Genomic DNA, 21,719 nt, shown 5'->3' on the forward strand with positions numbered 1-21,719 from the left:
TGTAACTAATCTTTGCGGATATGGTTTTAAGTAGATCTCATTTAATCCTCAAATAGCTCTAAGAGATAGACACTGTTTTTTTTTTTTTTTCCACCTCTGTTTTATAAATGAAAAACAGAGTTTGGGATACTCGCTCAGAGCGTGTCTGGGGCTTTGTTCCTGCCAGCCTTGCATCAACTCTTGTCCCCATACATGGAGAGTCAAGGAGTTCATCCCCCAACACCTGCCTCAGGGAAATAGGTTGGTCTCCTGGATGTGGTTTGTGTCCAACATGTGAAAAGGACTTGTTTTCTCTGTGATGAGTCCTCCTAATTGGCCAAGAATTAACTACTGCCCCCCATTTAAAAAATTGAGTTATAAGTTACCAAAAAGAAAATGCAAGGGCAGGCATGGTGGGTCACATCCCATCTCAGGAGGTCACATCAGGACCGGGGGTACCAGGCAAAAAGTTAGACCCCATCTTAACAAAAAGCCAAAATCAAACGTGAAGCTTCCTGCCTTCAATCCCAGCTATAAGAGAGGCTTTAGGTAGGATTACAACAAGGAAGGCTTAAAAAATGGGAGATCCTGCTGGGCATCAGTGACCCATGCCAGTAATCTTAGTTACTCAGGAGGCAGAGATCAGGAGGATCACTGCTTGAAGCCAGCCCAAGTAAATAGCTGGAGAGACCACATCCCAAAAATACCCAACACAAAAAGGGCTGGTGGCGTGGTTCAAGTGATAGAGTACCTGCTTGGCATGTGTGAGGTCCTGAGTTCAAATTCTAGCACCGCCAAAAAAAAAAATAACCAAAAAAACCCGGAATCCCACTTGAAAATTAACTAAAAAGCAAAAAAGGGCTGGGGGCATGGGTCAAGTGATACAGTGTTTGCTACCAAGTCTGAGGCCTTCAGATCAAACTCCTGTACTGCCAAAAAAAAAAAAAAAAAAAAAAGGAAAAGAAAATGTACATAATAAGTTCTGTTAGGGCAATCATCTGTCATTACTACTCCAAAAAGACATGTAGAACATATCCACTGTCCTGGCCTATTCCTTTTAGAAATAAATGACACATTAGATGCTTAGGTCAAAATTTTAGGTTTTACATTTTTAACTTTATTTCTTCTTCAGAAAAGTTTTTTATTTAGAAAAGTCTTTCTTTTTCCTCCCAAAGAGAAGACTGTCTGGTATTGACTCACATTTACTTTACAAATCAACAGGTTAGTATTTGAAAGACACCTCTGTTATGTGTAGAAATGTCTTTGACTTGGGTTTCAGACGTACTTTTAATGGAAGAGTTTCAAAATCTTAGTGAAATAATCACATAAATATTCTTTTGGCTAGATAAGCATTGTACCCTTTAAAAAGTGCTTGGAGAGACCACCAAAATCGAGGCATTTTCATTGCACCAATATTTACTAGTTGATGGCCATCAACTAATGGCTATTTAGGTGGGAAGCCGTCTCCACTCTCCCTTTTTAAAAACCCTAAAGAAGAGAATGGAATAGTAATTTTTGGGCCATAATGCTGTCCTTGAGATTCTGGGTAGCTTCTCTGAGTCTCTCCCTTTTTAAAAAATTATAATATCCTTTGTGCTTTCCATCTTGGTTTCATTTAATCTTTTGTCATTTGGCAGATGAACAACTGAGCCCAATAAATGTTTTAAGTCAATTGACTTGCATATGGTCATATAAGGAGACAGTAATGGAAGAGCATAGAGGATAGATAGTGAACATGATTTAGACAAGTTGAAGATGAGATTGTGGGATATACTGGTAAAGAAATTTGGACAGTTGTATACCTGGGTTGAACTCAAAAGAGGGCTCCAGCCCATAGGTAGAAAATAGACTCTTTGTGAATATAGTTTGTAATGAGACTTGAAGGTTAAGTTCCTCTCCAAAAATAAAGAACAGAGATTTTGTGTGTGAGTGAAAAAACACAGAGGATTTAATGTTCAACAATGATTTTATGTTTTGTTTCCTTTTTTTTTTGGTTTTGGCAGGACTGGGGTTTGAACTCAGGGCTTCGTGCTTGCAAAGCAGGTGCTCTACCACTTGGGCCACACCTCCAGTCTTATTTTATGTTTTGAATTTGTGATAAAATACTCAATCTAGTATAACTTGTTTATAAAAACAATTAAGAACTTGTTAAAAAACAAACTCATTACTATGCTATATGGGTAAACCTTCAGTGAAATAATTTTAGTTTATTGGAAATGTTAGAATGACTAACTACAGACCTGTAAAGATTTTTAGATTAATATGCACACATGATAACATTTTGTTGTAGTAGTTATTATTAGCATATATTAGTTGTACAAAGAGGTTTTATTGTGATATTTCCACACATGCACACAGTATACCTTGATCAAATTTACCCCCTTTTTTCCTCCCCCTCATCACCTGCACCCTCTTATAACAATTTCAACAGGTTTCACAGTTCAGTTTTCATACATGGGTATAAAGTACTTTAACTACACTCACCACCCCCCTTCTCCTTTTGCCCTTCTCCCTCCCGCCAATACCCACCCCTAGAAATGACCTATTTTACATTCTTGTTATTAGTTTTTAATGACTAGATTGTGCATACGAGGGAGAACATGTGGATATTTGTTTTTTTCAGTCAGGCTTTTTTTGCTTAACATGATGACCTCTAGTTCCATCCATTTTCCTGCAAATGACATAATTTGATTCTTCTTTATGGCCAAGCAATACTCTACTGTATATATATACCATACTTATCCATTCATTGGTTGATGAGCACCTAGGCTGATTCCATATTTTGGTTATTGTAAATAATGCTGCTATAAACATGGGTGTACAGGTATCTTGACAGTGTGTTGACTTAACATTCATTTGTATATATATACCCAGGAATAGTATGTCAAGATCATATAGTAGCTCTATCTTTAGTTTTTTAAGGAACCTCCATACTGATTTTCATAGTGGCTGCACTAATTTACATTCCCACCAACAGTGTATAAAGTTTCCTTTTTCCTTGCATCCTCACCAGTGTTTGTTTTCTTGATGATAGCCATTATTGAGATGGAATCTCAAAAATGTTTTGATTTGCATTTTCTTCATGGCTAAGGATGTCGAATATTTCCTTATATATTTATTAGCCATTTGTGCTTCTTTTGAGAACTGTCTGTTCATTCTTTTGCCCATTTATTAGTTTGATTATTCTTTTGGTGTTTAATTTTCTGAGCTCCTTATAGATTCTGGATATTAATCCTTTATCCAGTGAATAAGTGACAAAGATTCTCTCCTATTTGTAAATTTACTTTTGATTTTGGTAGTTTCTTTTGCTGTGCAGATGCTTTTTAATTTGATACAATCCCATTTTGCAATTCTTGTTATTTTCTGGGCAGTTGGCGTTCTATTCAGAAAAGCATTACCTATACCTATATCTTCAAGGGTTCTCCCTATGTTTTCATCTAGCAGTTTCAAAGTTTCCAGTCTTACATTAAGATCTATAATCCATTAAGAGTTGGTTTTTTTACAAGGTGAGAGATAGAGATCTAGTTTCAGTTTTCTACACGTGGATCTCCAGTTTTCCCAACACCATTTGTTGAAGAGATTGTCTTTTCTCTACTGTAGGGTTTTGGTGCCCAGGTCAAATATTTAATGGCTAAAGTTGAGTGGGCTTATTTCTGGACTTTCTGTTTTATTCTATTGATTGATTCGTCTGTTTTTGTGCCAGTACTTTGCTGTTTTTGTTATTACGGCTCTGTGTATAATTTGAAGTCAGTATTGTTATATCTCCAGAATTGTTCCTTTTGCTCAGAATTGTTTTGACTATTTGGGGTCTTTAAGACAAAGATTTTTATATTCTGTTCAATTATAGTTATAATCATTTATTTTCTGCCTACAATGTACAAGATATTGTTGTAGACATACTGGGAGTATTAAAATGAAAAAGATAGTCTTGCTTTCTAGAGGTTCATAACCATGAAGGAGATATACATGACCTATTTTTTTTTTTGGTTTTAAACCATCTCCCTTTTATTTATTTTTATTGTTGTTGTTCTGGGGGTACATTGTGATATTTACAAAAGTTCTGATACCATAGCTGGGTTCACCCCCTCCATCATTCTTCTTTATTCTCCTTCTCCCCATTCCTGGAGTAGTTTCAACATGTCTTATTTTTCCATTTTCATACATGAGTTCATGATATTTCCACTACATTCAGCCTCCTTCACATTTTCCTTATGCCTTCCCCCTCCCATTGGTACCAACCCCCAGTCAGGACCTGTTTTACCTTCCTGTTCTCTGTTTTTCGGGAAAAAAAAAAGGCATTTTTGTTTGTTTAAGATAGTCTACAGGGATTTTCCTTGTGACTTTTCCATATCTATGTGTTACAACTCGAATTGGTTCGTGCCTTCTAGTATTCTCCTTTTTACCTTAGTCCCCTTCTTATGTTGAATTCAACAAGTTTAAAAATTCTATGTTCATTCTTGTATAGAGAGCAAATCACCCAGTATTCACTTCTTAACGTCCTTCTATCATCCTCCTACTCCCATTAGTGACATACTGTTAGCATAACCTGTTTTTCATAATATTGCTTATCTTTGCATTGTGTCTATCTCCCACATATGAGAGAAAACTTGTGACCTTTGACTTTTGGAGCCTGTCTTACTTCACTTATCATGGTGTCCTCCAGTTGCATCCATTTACCTTCAAACCATGTGATTTAATTCTTCCTTACGACTGAATAAAACTCCATTGTACACATATACCACATTTGCTTATTCCATTCTTCAGTTGTAGGGCATCTGGATTATTTCCATAGCTTGACTATTGTTAACAGTGCTGCAGTAAACATCAGTATGCTAGTGTCTTTATTGTGTCTTGACTTACATTCATTCCTTCAGGTATATCCTTAGCAGTGGCATTGCTGGATCATATGGCAGTTCTATTTTTAGTTTCTTGAGGAACTTCCATACTGTACTAATGTACTAATTTACAGTCCTACCAACAATGTAGGAGGGTTCCTTTTCCCTGCATTCTCTTCAACATTTGTTGTTGTGTTCTTGATGATCGTCATTCTAACACGAGTGAGGTGGAATCTTAGTGTGGTTTTGATTTGCATTTCCTTTATGGCAAGGGATATTGAACATTTCTTCATGTGTTTTTTAGCCATTTGGACTTCTTCCTTTGAAAAAGCTCTGTTCAGTTCATTTGTCTATTTCTTCATTGGGTCATTGATTTTTGGGGAGTTTAGTTTTTTGAGTTCCCTGTGTATTCTGGTTCTTAACCCTTGTCAGAGGTACAGCTGGCAAAGATATTTCTCCTATTCTGTGGGCTGCTTCTTCATTCTGGTGACCATTTGTTTTGTTGTGCAGGAACTTTTTAGTTTCATGTAGTCCCACATGTCAATCCTTTCTCTTAGTTGCTGAACCAAGTGTATTCTATTTAGAAACTCATTGCCTATGTCCATTTGTTCCAGGGTATCCCCTGCTGTTTCCTTCACTAGCTTCAAAGTTTTAGGTCTTATATGAAAGTCCTTGATCCACTTTGAGTTGATACTTACACAGGGTGAAAGACTTGGATCTAGTTTCAGTTTTCTGCATGCAGATATCCAATTTTCCCAGCAACATTTGTTGAAGAGGCTGTATTTTTTTCCCATCATATGTTGTGGACACCTTTGTCAAAAATCAGGTGGGCATAGCGTGGATTCAAATCTGGGTCTTCTGTTCCTCTGGTCTTCATGTCTGTTTATGTGCCAGTACCAGACTGTTTTTGTTGCTATGGCTCTGTAATATAGTTTGATAGCTACAGTGTTGCTCTTTTTGCTTGGTATTGCTTCATCATCTTTTGTGCTTCCAAATGAACTTTTAGGGTTGATTTTTTTATCTCTGTGAAGAATGTCATTGGAATTTTTATGGAGATTGCATTGAACATGTAGATTGCTTTTGGTATTACAACCATTTTCACAATGTTGATTATTCCAATCCATGAGCATGAGAGAACTTTCCATCTTCTGTAGTCTTTGAATTCTTTGTTCAGTGGTTTATAGTTTTCATTGTAGTGCTCTTTCACATCCTTTGTTAAATTTATTCCTAGATATTTTTTTTTGAGGCTTCTATAAAAGGAATTGTTTTCCGGTACTCTTTCTAAGTCTGTTCATTGTTGGTAAATAGAAACGCTACTGATTTTTGTAAACTGATATGTCTACTTTGCTGAAGTTGTTCATGATGTCTAGGAGTTTTCTGGGTATTTTAGGTACAAGATCATTTCATCTACAAGTAGGGATAGCTTGACTTCTTCTTTTCCTATTTGAATTCCTTTTATTTCTTTTTCCTGTCTTAAAGTTCTAGCTAGTAATTCTAAAGCTATGTTGAATAAAAGTGGAGAGAATGGACACCCTTGTTTCATTCCTAACTTTAGGGGAAATGGTTTCAGTTTTTCCCCATTTAGTCTAATGTTGGCTACAGGCTTTTACAAGACCTATTTTAAAGCATATATAGGTAAATCCTAGAAGTACAGCTAAAATGATGGAATTGCAAGGAAGAAGGGGAAGATCATATTTTTTGGGAAGATCTGGGAAAGCTTACTGGTGATAGGTTTTGAGCTGATTCTTAAATGTATTGCTAAGAATTTCATCAGATGGTTAGTGGTTAAATAGCCTTCAGCAGAGGCTTAACAATAGAAGAAATGCTGTGTTTATTTTAAGAATTGCTATAGTTTGGATCCAGAATGTCCTTCAAAGGCCCATATCTTAAAGGCTTGGTCCCCATCTGTGGTGCTTTTGGGAGGTAGTGGAACTTTTAAGAATTGGGACTTATGAAAGGTCTTCAACTTATTTGGGATGTGCCCTTGAAGGGGATTGTGGGACCCTTTTTCTTTCACTTCCTGACATTGAAGCAAGAAGCTTTGCTCTGCCACATGTTCCCACAATGATTTTACTGCCCTCCCCTAAACCAGAGACCTAAAAGCAATGGGTCCACTACATCATGGACTGAAAGCTCCATCGTTGTGAACAAAAATAAATCTTTTATCTTTATAAGGTGTTTATTGTAAGTATTTGTTACACTGATGGAAAGCTGCCTACATATGAATAGAGATAACAATCTTATGTTTGGGGGACGTACAGTTTGAGAAGGCATATACGTTGAAAAAAAGTAGGTAGGGCTGTCAACTTTGTAAATTCTTTGTCAAATAGAGTATTTCAAATTTAAGAGTCTATCTGTCCTTTCAAACATGGCTTTTTGTCCATTTGGATATGCTGTGAGGCTAATCACATTTTCTTAAGAGTTAATTGACAAATACATGAATGCTTGGAACCTAGTCAACTTATAAAAGGAACCATGTTACTGCTTCCTCCCCAGTGAGATAGTTATAAAGAGGTGTGCTTTGTTCATAATGATACAGACGCTTATCACTAGACTAGAAAATGTCATATGTAACTAGCAGGTGATTTCAGTTTCATTTTAGTACTCGATCCTAAAGGATTATATACTCTTTAATTATACTTGTTTTCAGTAAAGAAGAAATAAAAGATTCACAGATGAAGATTTTCCAGGAAAGGACTTTGAATTAAAGACGACTTTTTATATTTAACAAGTAAGTATGTTTCTTGTGTGTTGAATTTGGTCGATAAATGAGTTTCTTAGTTTTTATTTCTTCAGATATCTTCTTTATCACAGAGAAATCATGTACAAGGGCAAAAGTTACATATTTTGACTGGCAATCAGGTAGTCATATAGCTAGGTTGACCTCTGAATGAAAATAAATTGAAACTGTCCTTTTAAGTCAGTGAGTGTAAATATCCCTAGAACCCAAATTTTGTAGGTGGCATTATTTTTCCTCTGGTGCTATTGGAATAGCAATCAACTAAAAGTAGAAATGAACTATCCTGAATCCAAATTATAAAAATATAAGGTTATTGAAAGACGTGGGCTGTTTTTATGAGAGCTGCTATGTTTATTAGCTTCCTATGTAAATTATGTTCCTCCTGACTCAATTAGGAATATGAACAGTGTTGTATCAGATTAATCTATTGAGTGTAATGTTCTGCCAATAATTCAGTTTCTGTTTCTTAGAAATGATCCTTTCCATATTGTAAAACTTGTCTTAAAACTGCTAGTGTTTTACTCATTCATGTCAAGTAAGGGAAGTTCTTTTTGTGAGTGGAGAGATTAAGAAATGCATACACAGAAACTGCTTAGATTTTATAGTCCGTAATTTTAAGTAAGTTATTTATATTCTAATTTAATTTATGTAAAATTTTAGCTCAACTATTGAATTTTTGTCATTGTACTATTCTGAAGATGTCAGACTATAAATCTTTGCTGAGAAATGTCTGGAAAATGAGTTAAAGATTTTTGCTTAGAAAGGTCAGCATCACATCCTTTGAAATTCTAACCGTATTTCTTTCTCTTTTTATTTTCCTACAGAAAATAATTATATACTATGGTTTCAGTCTGTCAAATCTGTAGACTTCTATGCTTGTGTCATATTCAAGCAACTATTAGTATTTTCTGTTCCTCTTTCATAGACTGTGTAGTATATTGTGTGGTTTTAACCCAAGCACTGGATGCAAGCAGATTTTACTCAGAGATAACTCCTATAAACACCCAACATGTCTAATCTTCAGTTTTCTGGTTTGTAAAATGGAGCAGTAATACCCTTCTCACAAGGACTTGTGAAGATTAAATAAACAGTGTATGCAAAACACTTTGCTTACAATTAACATTCAGTTTTGGTAGGCTACTATTAGTATATCTATTCTTCTACTCTATGATTTTTCCTACCTAGCAAAGATGAGGAAACTATAATTTTAATAACAATGTTAGAATAGGATTTGGATGCACATTCCACATAACAAATATAACTATGCTAAGGAATCTCTGCCAAGAGTTCATGGAACTTTTGTTTATGGAAGTCATACATTTGAAATCTATCTGTTCTTTCCACTTGGAAAGACGTTATACTTGGTAATTCACATGGTTCTACTTGCCTCTTTCTCAGTGAGTCCCGTCCTGAATGTTCTTAAAAGAAAACAGTGTGTTATCTGCTCTAGTTACCATAATAGCATACCATAGACTTACTGACTAATACCTTGGGGTTATATGTGTTCTATGCATTGTCTTTATTAACTTTCATAACACTCTTTGAGGTATATGCCATTATTTATATTTCAAGTGAGGAAAACAGGGTATAGGGAGGAAAATAAAATGCTCAACAGTACACAGCTGGCAGGTAGCTGCATTAGTACTCAGACCCAGCTTTTAAAATGACTGAAGTAAGCCAGATGGCTATAACCAAAATTTATTTTCTCACATCTGTGGAGATTGAAGTTTAAGAATAAGGTGTCAGCAGGGTTGGTTTCTGGTGGGCTTCTCTATTTCTGGGATGCAGATGGCTGCTTTCTTGCTGTATCCTCACACGATCTTTACTTTAGTGTCTCTTCTGACTGCTCCTTCTCCATCTCTGCCTCTTTTCCCTCCTCCTCCATTTCTACCTCCTCCTCCTCTTCTTCCTCCTTCTCCACTTCCTCCACTTCCTCTCCCTCCACTCTCTCCTCCTCCTCTTCCTCATCTTCCTTTTTCTTTTTCTTTTGTGGTGCTGGGTATAAAACCCAGGGCCTCATGCTAGACAAGTTCTCTACATTGAGCTATATCTCCCCAGTTATTCTCTTCTAATAAGGAGACCATTTTTATTGGATTAGTTCCCTAGAGTTCATATATCATTAATTACCTCCTTAATAGCTATACCTTCAAATATAGCCCCATTTGTGAGCATCAATATATGAATTGGGGGTCAGTTTATTCCATGTCATATAGAAAAGAATCATGAAGAAAAAAAATCATCTATTCATTCCCCAGGTAAAACCACAGTTACCATTTAAAAATTTTCTCTAGTAATATTTCCTTTTATTTTCATAGTTTGGAGATCATACCATAGTATTTTTTCAGTTAACATTATATAAGGTGAAGTCAGAGGTCACAAACTCAGATGTTTAGACAAGCAGGCATACAAGGTAATAATAATAACTATCATTTCTTGAGCCCTAACTATGTGCTAAGTACCTTTCTAGGGGTGTATATGTTATATGCATTATTTTTCTTAAACTCATAACAATTCTTTAAGGTATGTCTCATTATTATGAAGAAAATTGGGTGTAAGGAGGAAAATAAATGTTGAAGGAAACACAGCTGGTAGGTAGCTGCATTAGTACTGAGATCCAGCTTTTAAAATGACTGAAGTGAACTGCAGAGAGCATACCCGCCGAAAGGGCCATCACTGTTTATAAAAAATGGTGGTGTAACATAGTGGATCTTTCAATTTTTTGACGGAAATCTGATTTTTTTTGTGTGTGTAAAATGTTGACAATTAGGAAAACAAAAATGCTTGAGTCAGACAAATCTTGCCTTCAGATTGTATTCAGCTTGTGTTTATAAGATAGGGATCGTAATATCTGCATTCTAAGTTTGATATAAGAATTTAATTAGGGCTTTTTTTGGTGGGACTGGGGTGTGAACTCAAGGCTTTGAACTTGCAACACAGGTGCTCTACCACTTGAGGCACACATCTAGTCCACTTTGTTCTGGTTATTTTTGAGATGGGGTCTTGGGAACTATTTCCCCGGGCTGATCTCAAATTACAGTCTCCTGATCTCAGCTTCCCAAGTAGCTAGGATTACAAGATGTAAGCCACAGGTACCAGGCTAGATTAGGGCATTTTGTATGCAACATTTAACTCAATACCAGGCATAGAGTTCCAAATAAATGTTAACTCTTATTAGTAGGATAAACATTATCTCTAGTTATCAAAATTCCTCAAACGTATCATTTATCTTCGAAGTTATTTAAAAAACCCTCACAAGAACATGTGTTGTAAAAACTCAAGCAATATAGAAGCATAGAAAATAATGACAAGCTGCATTTGCTTCTTATTCCCAACCTCCTTTCCCTTTTTCATATATAATTAAAAGCCATAAGTGCTATGTTTTATGTTTCTAATACTTACCTTGTTCATTTAATACATCTTGGGGAGCTTCTGAAGTCAGTTCAGACAAAGCTACCTCGTCCTTTCTACAGGTTGTATGATGTATCCTTTATGGTGATATATCAGAATTTATTGAAATAGGCCTTTCAGTTATCATTTAGGTAAATTTCAGTGTTTTGTTGTTATAAAAAAGACTACAAAGAGCACATAACTTTGTGCATATTTGTGAATATTGCCCTAGGCTGAAATCCTGCATGGAATTTCTGGGTCAAAAGCACATTCTGTAATTTTACATATTCTTTAACATATACTTTAGGTAACTTTTACAATTTTTATTAGTCACTTTTTACGTTCCATTTTACAAGTCTACCTTTTTTACTTTACCACTTCCTTCTGATAACACATTAAGGTGGTTTCCAATTTTTTTTCTACTATAAATGGTCCTGTGGTAAGTATCTCCACTGAGTAGAATATATTTTTAAAAAGATTAATGCTTTTGTTTGATAGCAAGTTGTTAACTAGTAAGTATATTTTTGTGACTTTACTTTCCCAAATGTAAGAAGTATATCTAATGGTAATATACCATTTTTAGAAAAAATATAGTTTTGATAACATTAGAGGCCAGGTTTTATACTTAAAGATTTTTAGGAATTTAATGCTTATGTTTCATTTTAGGTATTATCATCTGTAATGAAGATAACTGTGAATCAGAAGATTGAGTAAGGCATTGTAACATTGGACCTGGATTAGAGATTTAGAAAAGAAAGTTAAAATTAGTCACTTTGGTTTTAGTGTTCCAATTTCATAATATTTATTTTTTTCTAAGTTGACTTAGGGAGTAGAAATTAAAAATTCAGTGGTGTACCAAAGGACACACTAATATTTGTTCTGGCATTTTTTTTCTTTTTGTGTGAGAAAAGAGTAGATAGCCAAGAGCTATAGTGATTCATAATGAAATATACTAAATGCAATTTTATGATGTCAGTTTTTGGCATTATAATCTATATAACTGACTTAATTGTGGACATCTGTGTATCTGTCAGGTTTTTCCATGAAGGACAATATGTTTCTGGTATTTTAACATTAAGCTTTATGCTTTTTGGAACACTTGTGGTCCAGTGTTTTAGTTATTCTTGGTATAAAGCCGATTTAAAGAAGACAGGCCAAGAGAGTGAGCATTGTTTTCTTCTACTTCATTGCTTGCAAGGAGGAGTTTTTGTGAGGTGAGTCTACACATTTGATCACTAACATTGTTATTTTAGCCAAACAGAAGCTACCTTTCTGTTATTTGAGTAGTTGAATATGCCCAAGTTCTTATTTTCAAGTAGCACAAAGGTTACTTGCTTTTCACTATGGGTGCTTATACAAGTTGTTATTGTACTAGCACAATTTTCCAGATTTATTGAATGTTTTTGTTTCTTTTTCTTTTTGAGACAAGGGTCTTGTCACATAGTCCAGGCTTTGCCTCGAATTCATGATCCTCCTGTCTTAGCCTCCCATTAAGTGTGCACCACAATGTCTGGCTTAATGAACTTTTTAAATTTATGTAATTAAGTTATGGTTTTTATATGTACTTAGTTTTATCTTTTAGGTATATTTTATGTTGGACGGTACAAATGTAGCTATCACTTATAGCTCTGAGAGAGTACTTAATTTTTTACTATTCATCTAACTAAATGAAATTTTTACTCTAACAATGCAGTAGGCAGCTGCTTAGCTATATACACAGTCATAGAACAAAAAAGAACCTTAAGAATCATGTTGTTAAGCATTATTATTTTATACCATTAAAGAAAGTAGAATCTAAATAGACCCTGAGAATTCTGTGATTCTCTGTATACTTATTTTCATTATCACCTTAAGGGATTTTATTATTAAAAACAACATATATTTTAAAATAATATTTGCATTTTAAATAAACACATATTTAAAAAGTAAAGATAGCTATTAAAAGAGGATTACATATTTTTTATAGTTAGATTTTCAATTTGGCCTATTTTATTATCTAACATAGAGGCTATTTTTTGATTGTCTCCTGTTTAAAAACAACAAATTTATGGGCATAAGTTGAAAATTTTAAAACATTCCAAGCTTTTGATCACTAACATTGTTACTCTTTAATCCAAAAAGAAACCACCTTTTTGTTTCTGGGTAGTGAAATGTGCAAAGGTCACTTGCTCTTCATTACTGGTGTTTATATGAGTCATTGCAGTACTGTCAGAATTTTCCAGATCCATGAGCAGAGTGTTTCAATTTAATGTAGTGTTTTACTTTGTTAAGAGAAATAAAATGTATAGTGAAAAAGACATTTGCAGGTTTTAGGGAAGCTCAAAAGAAAGTACTTTAGTTAGCATTGGAAGTAAGTTTTGAAATTTTATCTTAATGAGATGAAAAGGAATGGAGTAAAACAGTGCTGATAAGTAAGTAAATGTGTAATAAGTAAGATTTAATGAGTAGTCTATTAATGAGAATTACATAATTGTAATATGTGAAGAAAAATAAGAATTACTCGTACACTAAGTTTAGAAATATGGTAAATATGAGTTTATTTGCTGTTTTATTAAACATTTTCCATCTATGGAACTATTTTCATTGATGTTTCAACTGATAAGCTTAAGATATTACAGGATATTCTATCCTGTTAAAAGTAAAAATTTATGGGCACTAAATACACAATACGTAATTTATATTGTGTATAGATTATAAATAAAAGAAAGGCAAAATTGCCTTGATTTTTGGTGTTTCTTGATATTAGTAATTTTTGATTCAGAGTCAGATGTTGTGTTTAAAAATTATAGTGGTGCTGATCTCCTTTTTCTTTGCTCAGCATTAGCGTAAGGGTGCTCTAATTTTGATTTACCTGTGTTACTAGGGTGCAGCCTCTGGGCACTGAGAGCCTGGTTATTTTCACCCCACAGATCCTGAACACTAGTCTTTATTTCCTTGTTCTACAGGACTACTAGACACTTTGCTTTTAAGAAATTTTCTGCTTACTTTTGCCTCCATGATACAGTTTCAATATTTGGAAAATGTCTTAGGGAAAAAACTGACTGAAACTGAGGCCCTGGAGTTCTGCAAGATCTCTAAAACCTGTGGTAGTTTCTCTGTTTCCTAACAATAGCCTTTTGCCTGAGCAAAATTCTATTTTCATTCTCTTGTCTTGAGCAACAGAATCTGCACTTAACCCCAGGCAACAAGCATCTATAGAAACATCTCCATTTCTAGCTTCTGTAGTTGTTTTGGCAAGAGCATTATGCTGCTCCAGTATACTACATCCTCCCTGGCAGTGTAGTCCACAATATGCAAAATAAAACAAAACCTTTAGTGTTAACATTGATAACCTAAAGATCTCAAAACACCTGAATTCCATTTACCATATTTCCCACTTACTTATTAATGTTGCTGGTATTTTAATTCCTATTTTAGATCTTACTGGGTGATATTGTTGCTGCATTATAATTTCTGCTTTGTATAGTTGAATTTTATTAAATTTTGTTTACATTTATTATAGTATTTTAAAATTTTTTCTTAAATCTCAGATCTGACTTAGAATGCCTTTCTGAGGTCCATCTTTTAAAATTCTATCTGTGGAGGTTCTGTTGGTGATCTCGTCTATCAATTTTTAGTTGCTTAAAAATTCTAGAGTAGCTATAGAATTCTAGACAGATGGTTATTTTCTGTCTGCATATTATATTCTCTTGTTGTTTGCATTGTTCTGGAGGAGTTAGATTTCAGTCTTAGTGCTGCTCTTTTGAAATTATTTTATCTTTTACCTCTCTTCTAGTTCTTTATCCAAACCACCTAAACCACTTTAATGTTTAGGTGTAGATTTCTTTTTAGTTCTCTTACTTGGGCTTTGCTGGACCTCTTGGTTTTATGGATATTATGTTCCACCAGCTCTACACAATTCACAGCTATTATCTTTTCTGACATTTTCTTTACCACATTTCTGTCTCTTTCCTCCTGGGACTCCAGTCAAATTTAAATTAGACCCTCTCTCTGTATCTAAAAGGACTCTTACATGTTAAGTTTGAAATTATTATTTTTTTAAATTCTTTATGGTACAGTTTACATAATTTTCATGACTTTAAAAAATTTCACAAGTGTTTTCTTTTGCTGTGGTCATGATGTTATTACATGTAACCACTGACTTTTTAGAAGTTGCAAGTGGTTATTTTCAAGTTTGCCATGTCTTTGTAGTTTCTGTTCACTTGCAGATATCTTCATATTTGTCAACTATATCTTTAAACACAGTAAGTATGGTTGTTTATTTATAATTCCAATATCAGAAGCCTCTTCATGTTTGTTACTAGCAGCTGTGCTTTCCATTGGGTGGTCGTATTGCCTTGTTGTTTGGTAGGCATGACATCAGTAATCATGTTCTGGTCATTGCACTTGAAAATTTTGTGTGTGGGGCCTTCCTCAAGCCCCCCTAAAAACTTCAGGTTTGTTTCTACAAAAGCCTGGAGGGTCTATAAGGTGGAATCTGGAGCTGGGGATGTAGTTCAGTGCTTGAGTGTTTGCCTAGCATGCATGAGGCAATACTGGTTTTAATCCCCAGTATTACAAACAAAACAAAACAAAACAAAACAAAAAGATAGATTCTACACTTAGCTTTGTGGCTTAAAGTTCCCTGAACTACATAGGTGATACAGACCTGGGATACAAATCTGTTCAAGAGAAGTCTGTGTCAGTGATATTTCAATTTCAGTCAGTTTTTTAACAAATGAATTTTATGGAGGTACAGTTTTCTATACATTAAAACGTAAAATTCTAAATGAAATCTTAAAAGTTATTTATTCTTCCTAATCTACAGTATTTTCTCTCCATTTCTTTAGATTGTAATTTCTCTTAGCATTGCTTTCTAGTTTTCTGTGTAAAAGTCTTATACATATTTTGTAATAATTATTCCTAAATATTTCATTTTGGGAAGCTATTAGAAATCCATTTATTTTTAATTTCAGTTTCTAATATTTATTGCTGGTATATAGAATCAGTTCATTTTTGTATTGAGAGTTCTATTCTAAGACTTTGTTAAGGACATTTATTCTGGTAAATTTTTGTGATGTATTTATGATGCTTCTTTACATAGATAATCCTCTCATTTGCAAAGAAATCATACCATCTTGATTACTTTAGCTTTATAATATATCTTGAAATCCTGTACTATTTTTTTCTTTTAAAATAGACTTTATTTTAGAGTAGTTTTATATTTACAGCAAAATTGAACAGAAAGAACAGAGTTCTCATATACTCCCTGCTCCCCCTGCCATCCACTCACTGTACAGGGTTCCTCACTGTCTGTGTCCTGCACCAGACTGATACATCTATTATAATAGATGAACTTAACTGACATGTTGTCATCACTCAAAATTCCTGGTTTATACTAGGATTCACTCAATATGTTGTACATTCTATGAGTTTTGACAAATGTATGACATGTATCTACTAATGTAGTATCAGACAGAATAATTTTACTGGCTTAAAATTCCCTGGGCTCCATTTAACTCCTTGCTAACCACTGCCAACCACTGATTTTTCCTTCTGTTTTATTAGTTTGCTTTCACAGAATGTCATAAAAGTTGGAATCATGTAGAATGTTTCCCTTCAGATTGGCTTCTTTTACTTAGTAATATGCATTTAAAATTCTTCCACATTTCTTCCACCTCACTGGCTCATTTCTTTCAAATGCTGAATTCCATCGTCTGGACGTACAACAGTTTATTCACTCATTAGGCCATGCCTTACCATGGCGCGTGATCTGGAAAGAGTTTAGACTCTTCTGTAATGGAGGGAATCATCAGAAGTATATTGATATAAACACAGAGGTGTACATTAGGTGTCTTTTAAAATGTTGCATTTTATGTCTTCAGCCTCCCATAGCCTTTGATGTGACTAAATACAGCATCTAATTCCTTCTAGCTCAAGGAAAGTCTGAGTAGCACTTTTATTCCCACAAATGCAAACTTCAGGGAAAAGAAAAGAGTTTAGACAAGACCACATATTTTAGAAATTGACTGGAATAGAATAAGAAGCAACAGTCACTATATCCAGGGTGAGAACAGTAAAGGATTTGATTAATTTTAGAATTAGGATCACTTAAGATAGTACATTATAGGCTATATTTCTAGGGAGGATACCAGATAACTAGAAATATTTCAAGTTAATCAACATTTTAATATAAAAAACATATAAGTACTGTAAGAAAACATGGGAGAATTCCTTTATAACTTTGGTATGGGGAAAGCCTTTCTAAGTATGATTCAAAATCCTGAAGCTATAAAAAAGGTAGATCTGACTATAAACTAAGTGCATGTCAACAAACAAAACAAGCCCTCCCCCTAAAAAAACCCAGAATAAAAGCAAAGTCAAAGGAAAACCAACATTAATAGGGAAAAATATTTGTAGCTTGTGAGAGATGAAAGCCTCGTGCTGTGAGAACTTCTAGTCTAGGGATATGTGCCTAGGCATATAGTGACTGTTGCTTGCTTTCCTCTTCTAGTCAATTTATGCAATGGCAAGCTGCATAGCTATTACAGAGAATGATAAAGTACTTTATGTACTGAGATGGTTATATATTGTGCGTCTGTTGCTACTAAGTATGCTGTTACTGCTCAGGGATCATTGGAGTCAAGTGTTCCATTTTTCAGGATGTAAATTAGTTAATATTTTTGTATTTCTATTTTATGTATGATTTGTGATTAACACCTCTCTTTGCCAAAGGATATTTTTCTTTTGATGGGCATATGGAATGCATTTGAATTACTTAAAATATTGAAATTGCTTTTGCTCCTTAAAAATATGTAATAATGTTCAAATTGTATAAAAGAGTACACAACAGGAGCTGAGCCTCTCTTTTCCCACAGATTGTAGGGTCCTTGTGTACAGTTTCTAAAATGGCATTGGGTAGTTGAACCATCTTTCATAGTCTAGTTTTAAGTTTAAAACTCCTTAGAGGACATCTAGACTTGTTGAAATTTCATAGGGTTTAAAATTTCAGATTTGGACTGTTTACCTTAATCTTTAAATATTTGGGGGAATTTCTAGATATTTTATTGTTGATTTCTTGTAATGTCATTATGTGAACATATTTTGTGTGATTATAGTCCTTTTACATTCATTAAGACTTATTTTAAAGGCCCATCCTTAATGAATTTGAAAATAATTTGTAATTTTCAATTGTTAAGATAGTATTCTATAAATATCACTTAGATCAATTTGGCTGATAGTGTTATCTAAATCTTCTATCTATTTCCTGATTTTTAGGTCTATTTTTCCATTCAAGTACTGACAGAAAGGTATTAAAATCTTCAAGTCTTTGGATTTTTTTTTCCATTTTACACACTGGAATTTGAATTTATGACCTTATACATGCTAGGTGTGCATTCTGCTCTTGAGTTATATCACCATCCCTTTTAAAAAACATTTTGAAATAGGGTCTCCCTAAGTTGTCCAGGCTGGCAATCCTCCCTTACTTTCCTGAGTACTTACTTACTTACTTTACAGGCATGTGACACCATACTAGACTTCTCTTTACTTTTGATATTTTTTGCTGGATGTATCTTAGAGGTATACAGATTGTGGAATGTAGTGTCTTCATAATGAATTGATTGTTATATCCTTTTGACATGACCATCCTTATCTCTAGTAATGTTCCTTGATTTAAAGTCTTTTATTTGGGATATTAATATAGCCACATCAACTTTTTTGTGTGATTTCCTTTCAAACTGTGTCTTATATTTAAAGAATCTTTTGCTAAGCACATAAAGTTATATCATGCTTTTTATCCAATGACAGACTCTTTTAATTGGGATGTTTAGTCCATTTACATTTAATGTAATAACGGATAAAGTTTTCTTCTGGCTTATGTTACTTGTAACAAGAAGCCAGCCAATATTTTTTATTGTTCCTTTATGTAGAATATCTTTCTCTCTGTGTTTTAGATTTTTCAACAATTTAAGAATGATACACTAATGTTGCACTTGTTTGCATTGTTTCTACTTGGATTAATTGAATTTGTGGGTCTGTTTATGTTTTAGACCAAATGTGGAAAATATGTTTTTAGCCAGTATATTGTCAAGTACTTTTTTCATGCTCCATTCTCTGGGACTTCAATTATACAGATTTTATTGAATTTCTGTTCATTTTTTCCTGTTTTTTCTTTGCAATCTAGTTTGATAATTTCTATTGACCTGTTGTCTTATTCTGTGAGGCTGCTATGCAAAATATCATGGACTGGATGATGTTTAAACAATAGAAGCTCATTTCTCGAAGTTTTAAAGGGTAGGAAGTCCAAAATCAAAGTACTGACAGATTCACTGTCTAGTGAAGGACTACTTTCCGGTTCTTAGATGTTATCTCCTAATTATATCCTCATATAGTAGGAGGGAAAGGTACTCTCTAAGGCCTCATTTATTGGGGCCCATTCATCTATAGTTATCTCTCCCCCCACCACATGCCATCATATTAGGCTTTGGTCTGTGATGTTGGGGAAATATAGATATTCAATTGACAACACCTACCTTAAAGTTCAATGATCCTTTTTTTTGTTGTGGTCAATTTGCTAGTAAGTCCATCTGATGAGTTTTTGATTTTATATAGGCTTTTTTAAATTCTTTGGCTGTACTGGGGTTTGAATTCAAGGTCTCATGCTTGCTAGGCCAGTGATTTACCACTTCAGCTACATCCCCAGTCCTTTTTTTTGACTTCAGTTATTTTTAAGATAGGGTCTTAACACCTAAAAAATTAGCTAGCATTTGTTGCCCTTAACGCAGAGAAACTAAAGCAGATACCTTAAAAGCAACTGAGGCCAATAGGAAAAGGGGACCAGGAACTAGAGAAAAGGTTAGATCAAAAAGAATTAACCTAGAAGGTAACACACATGCACAGGAAATCAATGTGAGTCAATGCCCTGTATAGCTATCCTTACCTCAACCAGCAAATCCCTTGTTCCTTCCTATTATTGCTTATACTCTCTCTTCAACAAAATTAGAGATAAGGGCAAAATAGTTTCTGCTGGGTATTGAGGGGGTAGGGGGGAGAGGGAGGGGGTGGAGTGGGTGGCAAGGGTGGGGGTGGGGGCAGGGGGGAGAAATGACCCAAGCCTTGTATGCACATATGAATAAAAAAAAAAAAAGATAGGGTCTTAAGCTTTTTGCCTGGGCTAGCCTCAAACCATTATCTTCCTACTTATGCCTCCTGTGTAACTGGGGTTACAGATATGTACCACTATGCCCAACTTGTTTGTTGAGATGAAGGTCTTGCTAACTTTTTGCCTAGGCTGGCCTCAAAACATGATCCTTCCAATATGTGCCTCCTGAGAAGCTGGAATTACAGATGTGCCCTACCATGCCCAGTTTCTATATGGTATTTTCCTAAAATTTCCATTTGTTCCTTTATCATAGCTTTCATATCTCTCCAAAATTTGCAGTTTTTTCACCCATTACATAATTTTTCCTATAGATTCTGTAACATTTATTATAAAGTTTTTATTAGCTTATTTCAATATCTGGTCACTTATAGTTATGTTTTTATTAACTGATAGTTTTTATGAACTGTTTGTTATTTGTATTTGTTCATTTGTATGGCAAGTAATTGTTTACTGTGTTGTAAACATTATGAGGTAAGCGGTTTCTTTTTTTTTCTTTTTTTTTTATTATTCATATGTGCATACAAGGCTTGAGTCATTCCTCCCCCATGCCCCCACCCCCTCCCTTACCACCCACTCCGCCCCCTCCCTCTGCCCCCTACCCCCTCAATACCCAGCAGAAACTATTTTGCCCTTATTTCTAATTTTGTTGTAGAGAGAGTATAAGCAATAATAGGAAGGAACAAGGGTTTTTGCTGGTTGAGATAAGGATAGCTATACAGGGCATTGACTCACATTGATTTCCTGTGCATGGGTGTTACCTTCTAGGTTAATTCTTTTTGATCTCACCTTTTCTCTAGTTCCTGGTCCCCTTTTCCTATTGGCCTCAGTTGCTTTTAAGGTATCTGCTTTAGTTTCTCTGCGTTAAGGGCAACAAATGCTAACTAATTTTTTAGGTGTCTTACCTATCCTCACCCCTCCCTTGTGTGCTCTCACTTTTATCATGTGCTCAAAGACCACTCCCCTTGTTGTGTTTGCCCTTGATCTAATGTCCACATATGAGGGAGAACATGCGATTTTTGGTCTTTTGGGGCAGGCTAACCTCACTCAGAAGGATGTTCTCCAATTCCATCCATTTACCAGCGAATGATAACATTTCATTCTTCTTCATGGCTGCATAAAATTCCATTGTGTATAGATACCACATTTTCTTAATCCATTCGTCAGTGCTGGGGCATCTTGGCTGTTCCCATAACTTGGCTATTGTGAATAGTGCCGCAATAAACATGGGTGTGCAGGTGCCTCTGGAGTAACCTGTGTCACATTCTTTTGGGTATATCCCCAAGAGTGGTATTGCTGGATCAAATGGTAGATCAGTGTTTAGCTTTTTAAGTACTAGTTTACATTCCCACCAACAGTGTAAGAGGGTTCCTTTTTCCCCGCATCTTCGCCAACATCTGTTGTTGGTGGTGTTGCTAATGATGGCTATTCTAAAAGAGGTGAGGTGGAATCTTAGTGTGGTTTTAATTTGCATTTCCTTTATTGCTAGAGATGGTGAGCATTTTTTCATGTGTTTTTTGGCCATTTGAATTTCTTCTTTTGAGAAAGTTCTGTTTAGTTCACTTGCCCATTTCTTTATTGGTTCATTAGTTTTGGGAGAATTTAGTTTTTTAAGTTCCCTATATATTCTGGTTATCAG

The 21,719-nt window shown here is 34.7% G+C and overlaps 1 protein-coding gene across 7 annotated transcripts in view; it reads left to right on the forward strand.

The window, feature by feature from the left end:
• The window catches only part of Xkr9 (XK related 9), a 50,107-nt gene that overhangs the window by 313 nt on the left and 28,075 nt on the right, over positions 1-21,719 (forward strand). The window contains exons 1-3 of one of the 7 annotated variants that reach the window (XM_074068691.1): positions 27-1,200; positions 7,465-7,545; positions 11,608-12,155. In XM_074068691.1, the coding sequence (XP_073924792.1) occupies positions 11,884-12,155 (272 nt within the window). In that variant the 5' untranslated portion in view covers positions 27-1,200; positions 7,465-7,545; positions 11,608-11,883. The other 6 variants (XM_074068690.1, XM_020166579.2, XM_074068692.1 and 3 more) reach the window with 6 other exon arrangements.

This window comes from Castor canadensis, chromosome 3, assembly GCF_047511655.1.
Source record: "Castor canadensis chromosome 3, mCasCan1.hap1v2, whole genome shotgun sequence".
NCBI lineage: Eukaryota > Metazoa > Chordata > Mammalia > Rodentia > Castoridae > Castor > Castor canadensis.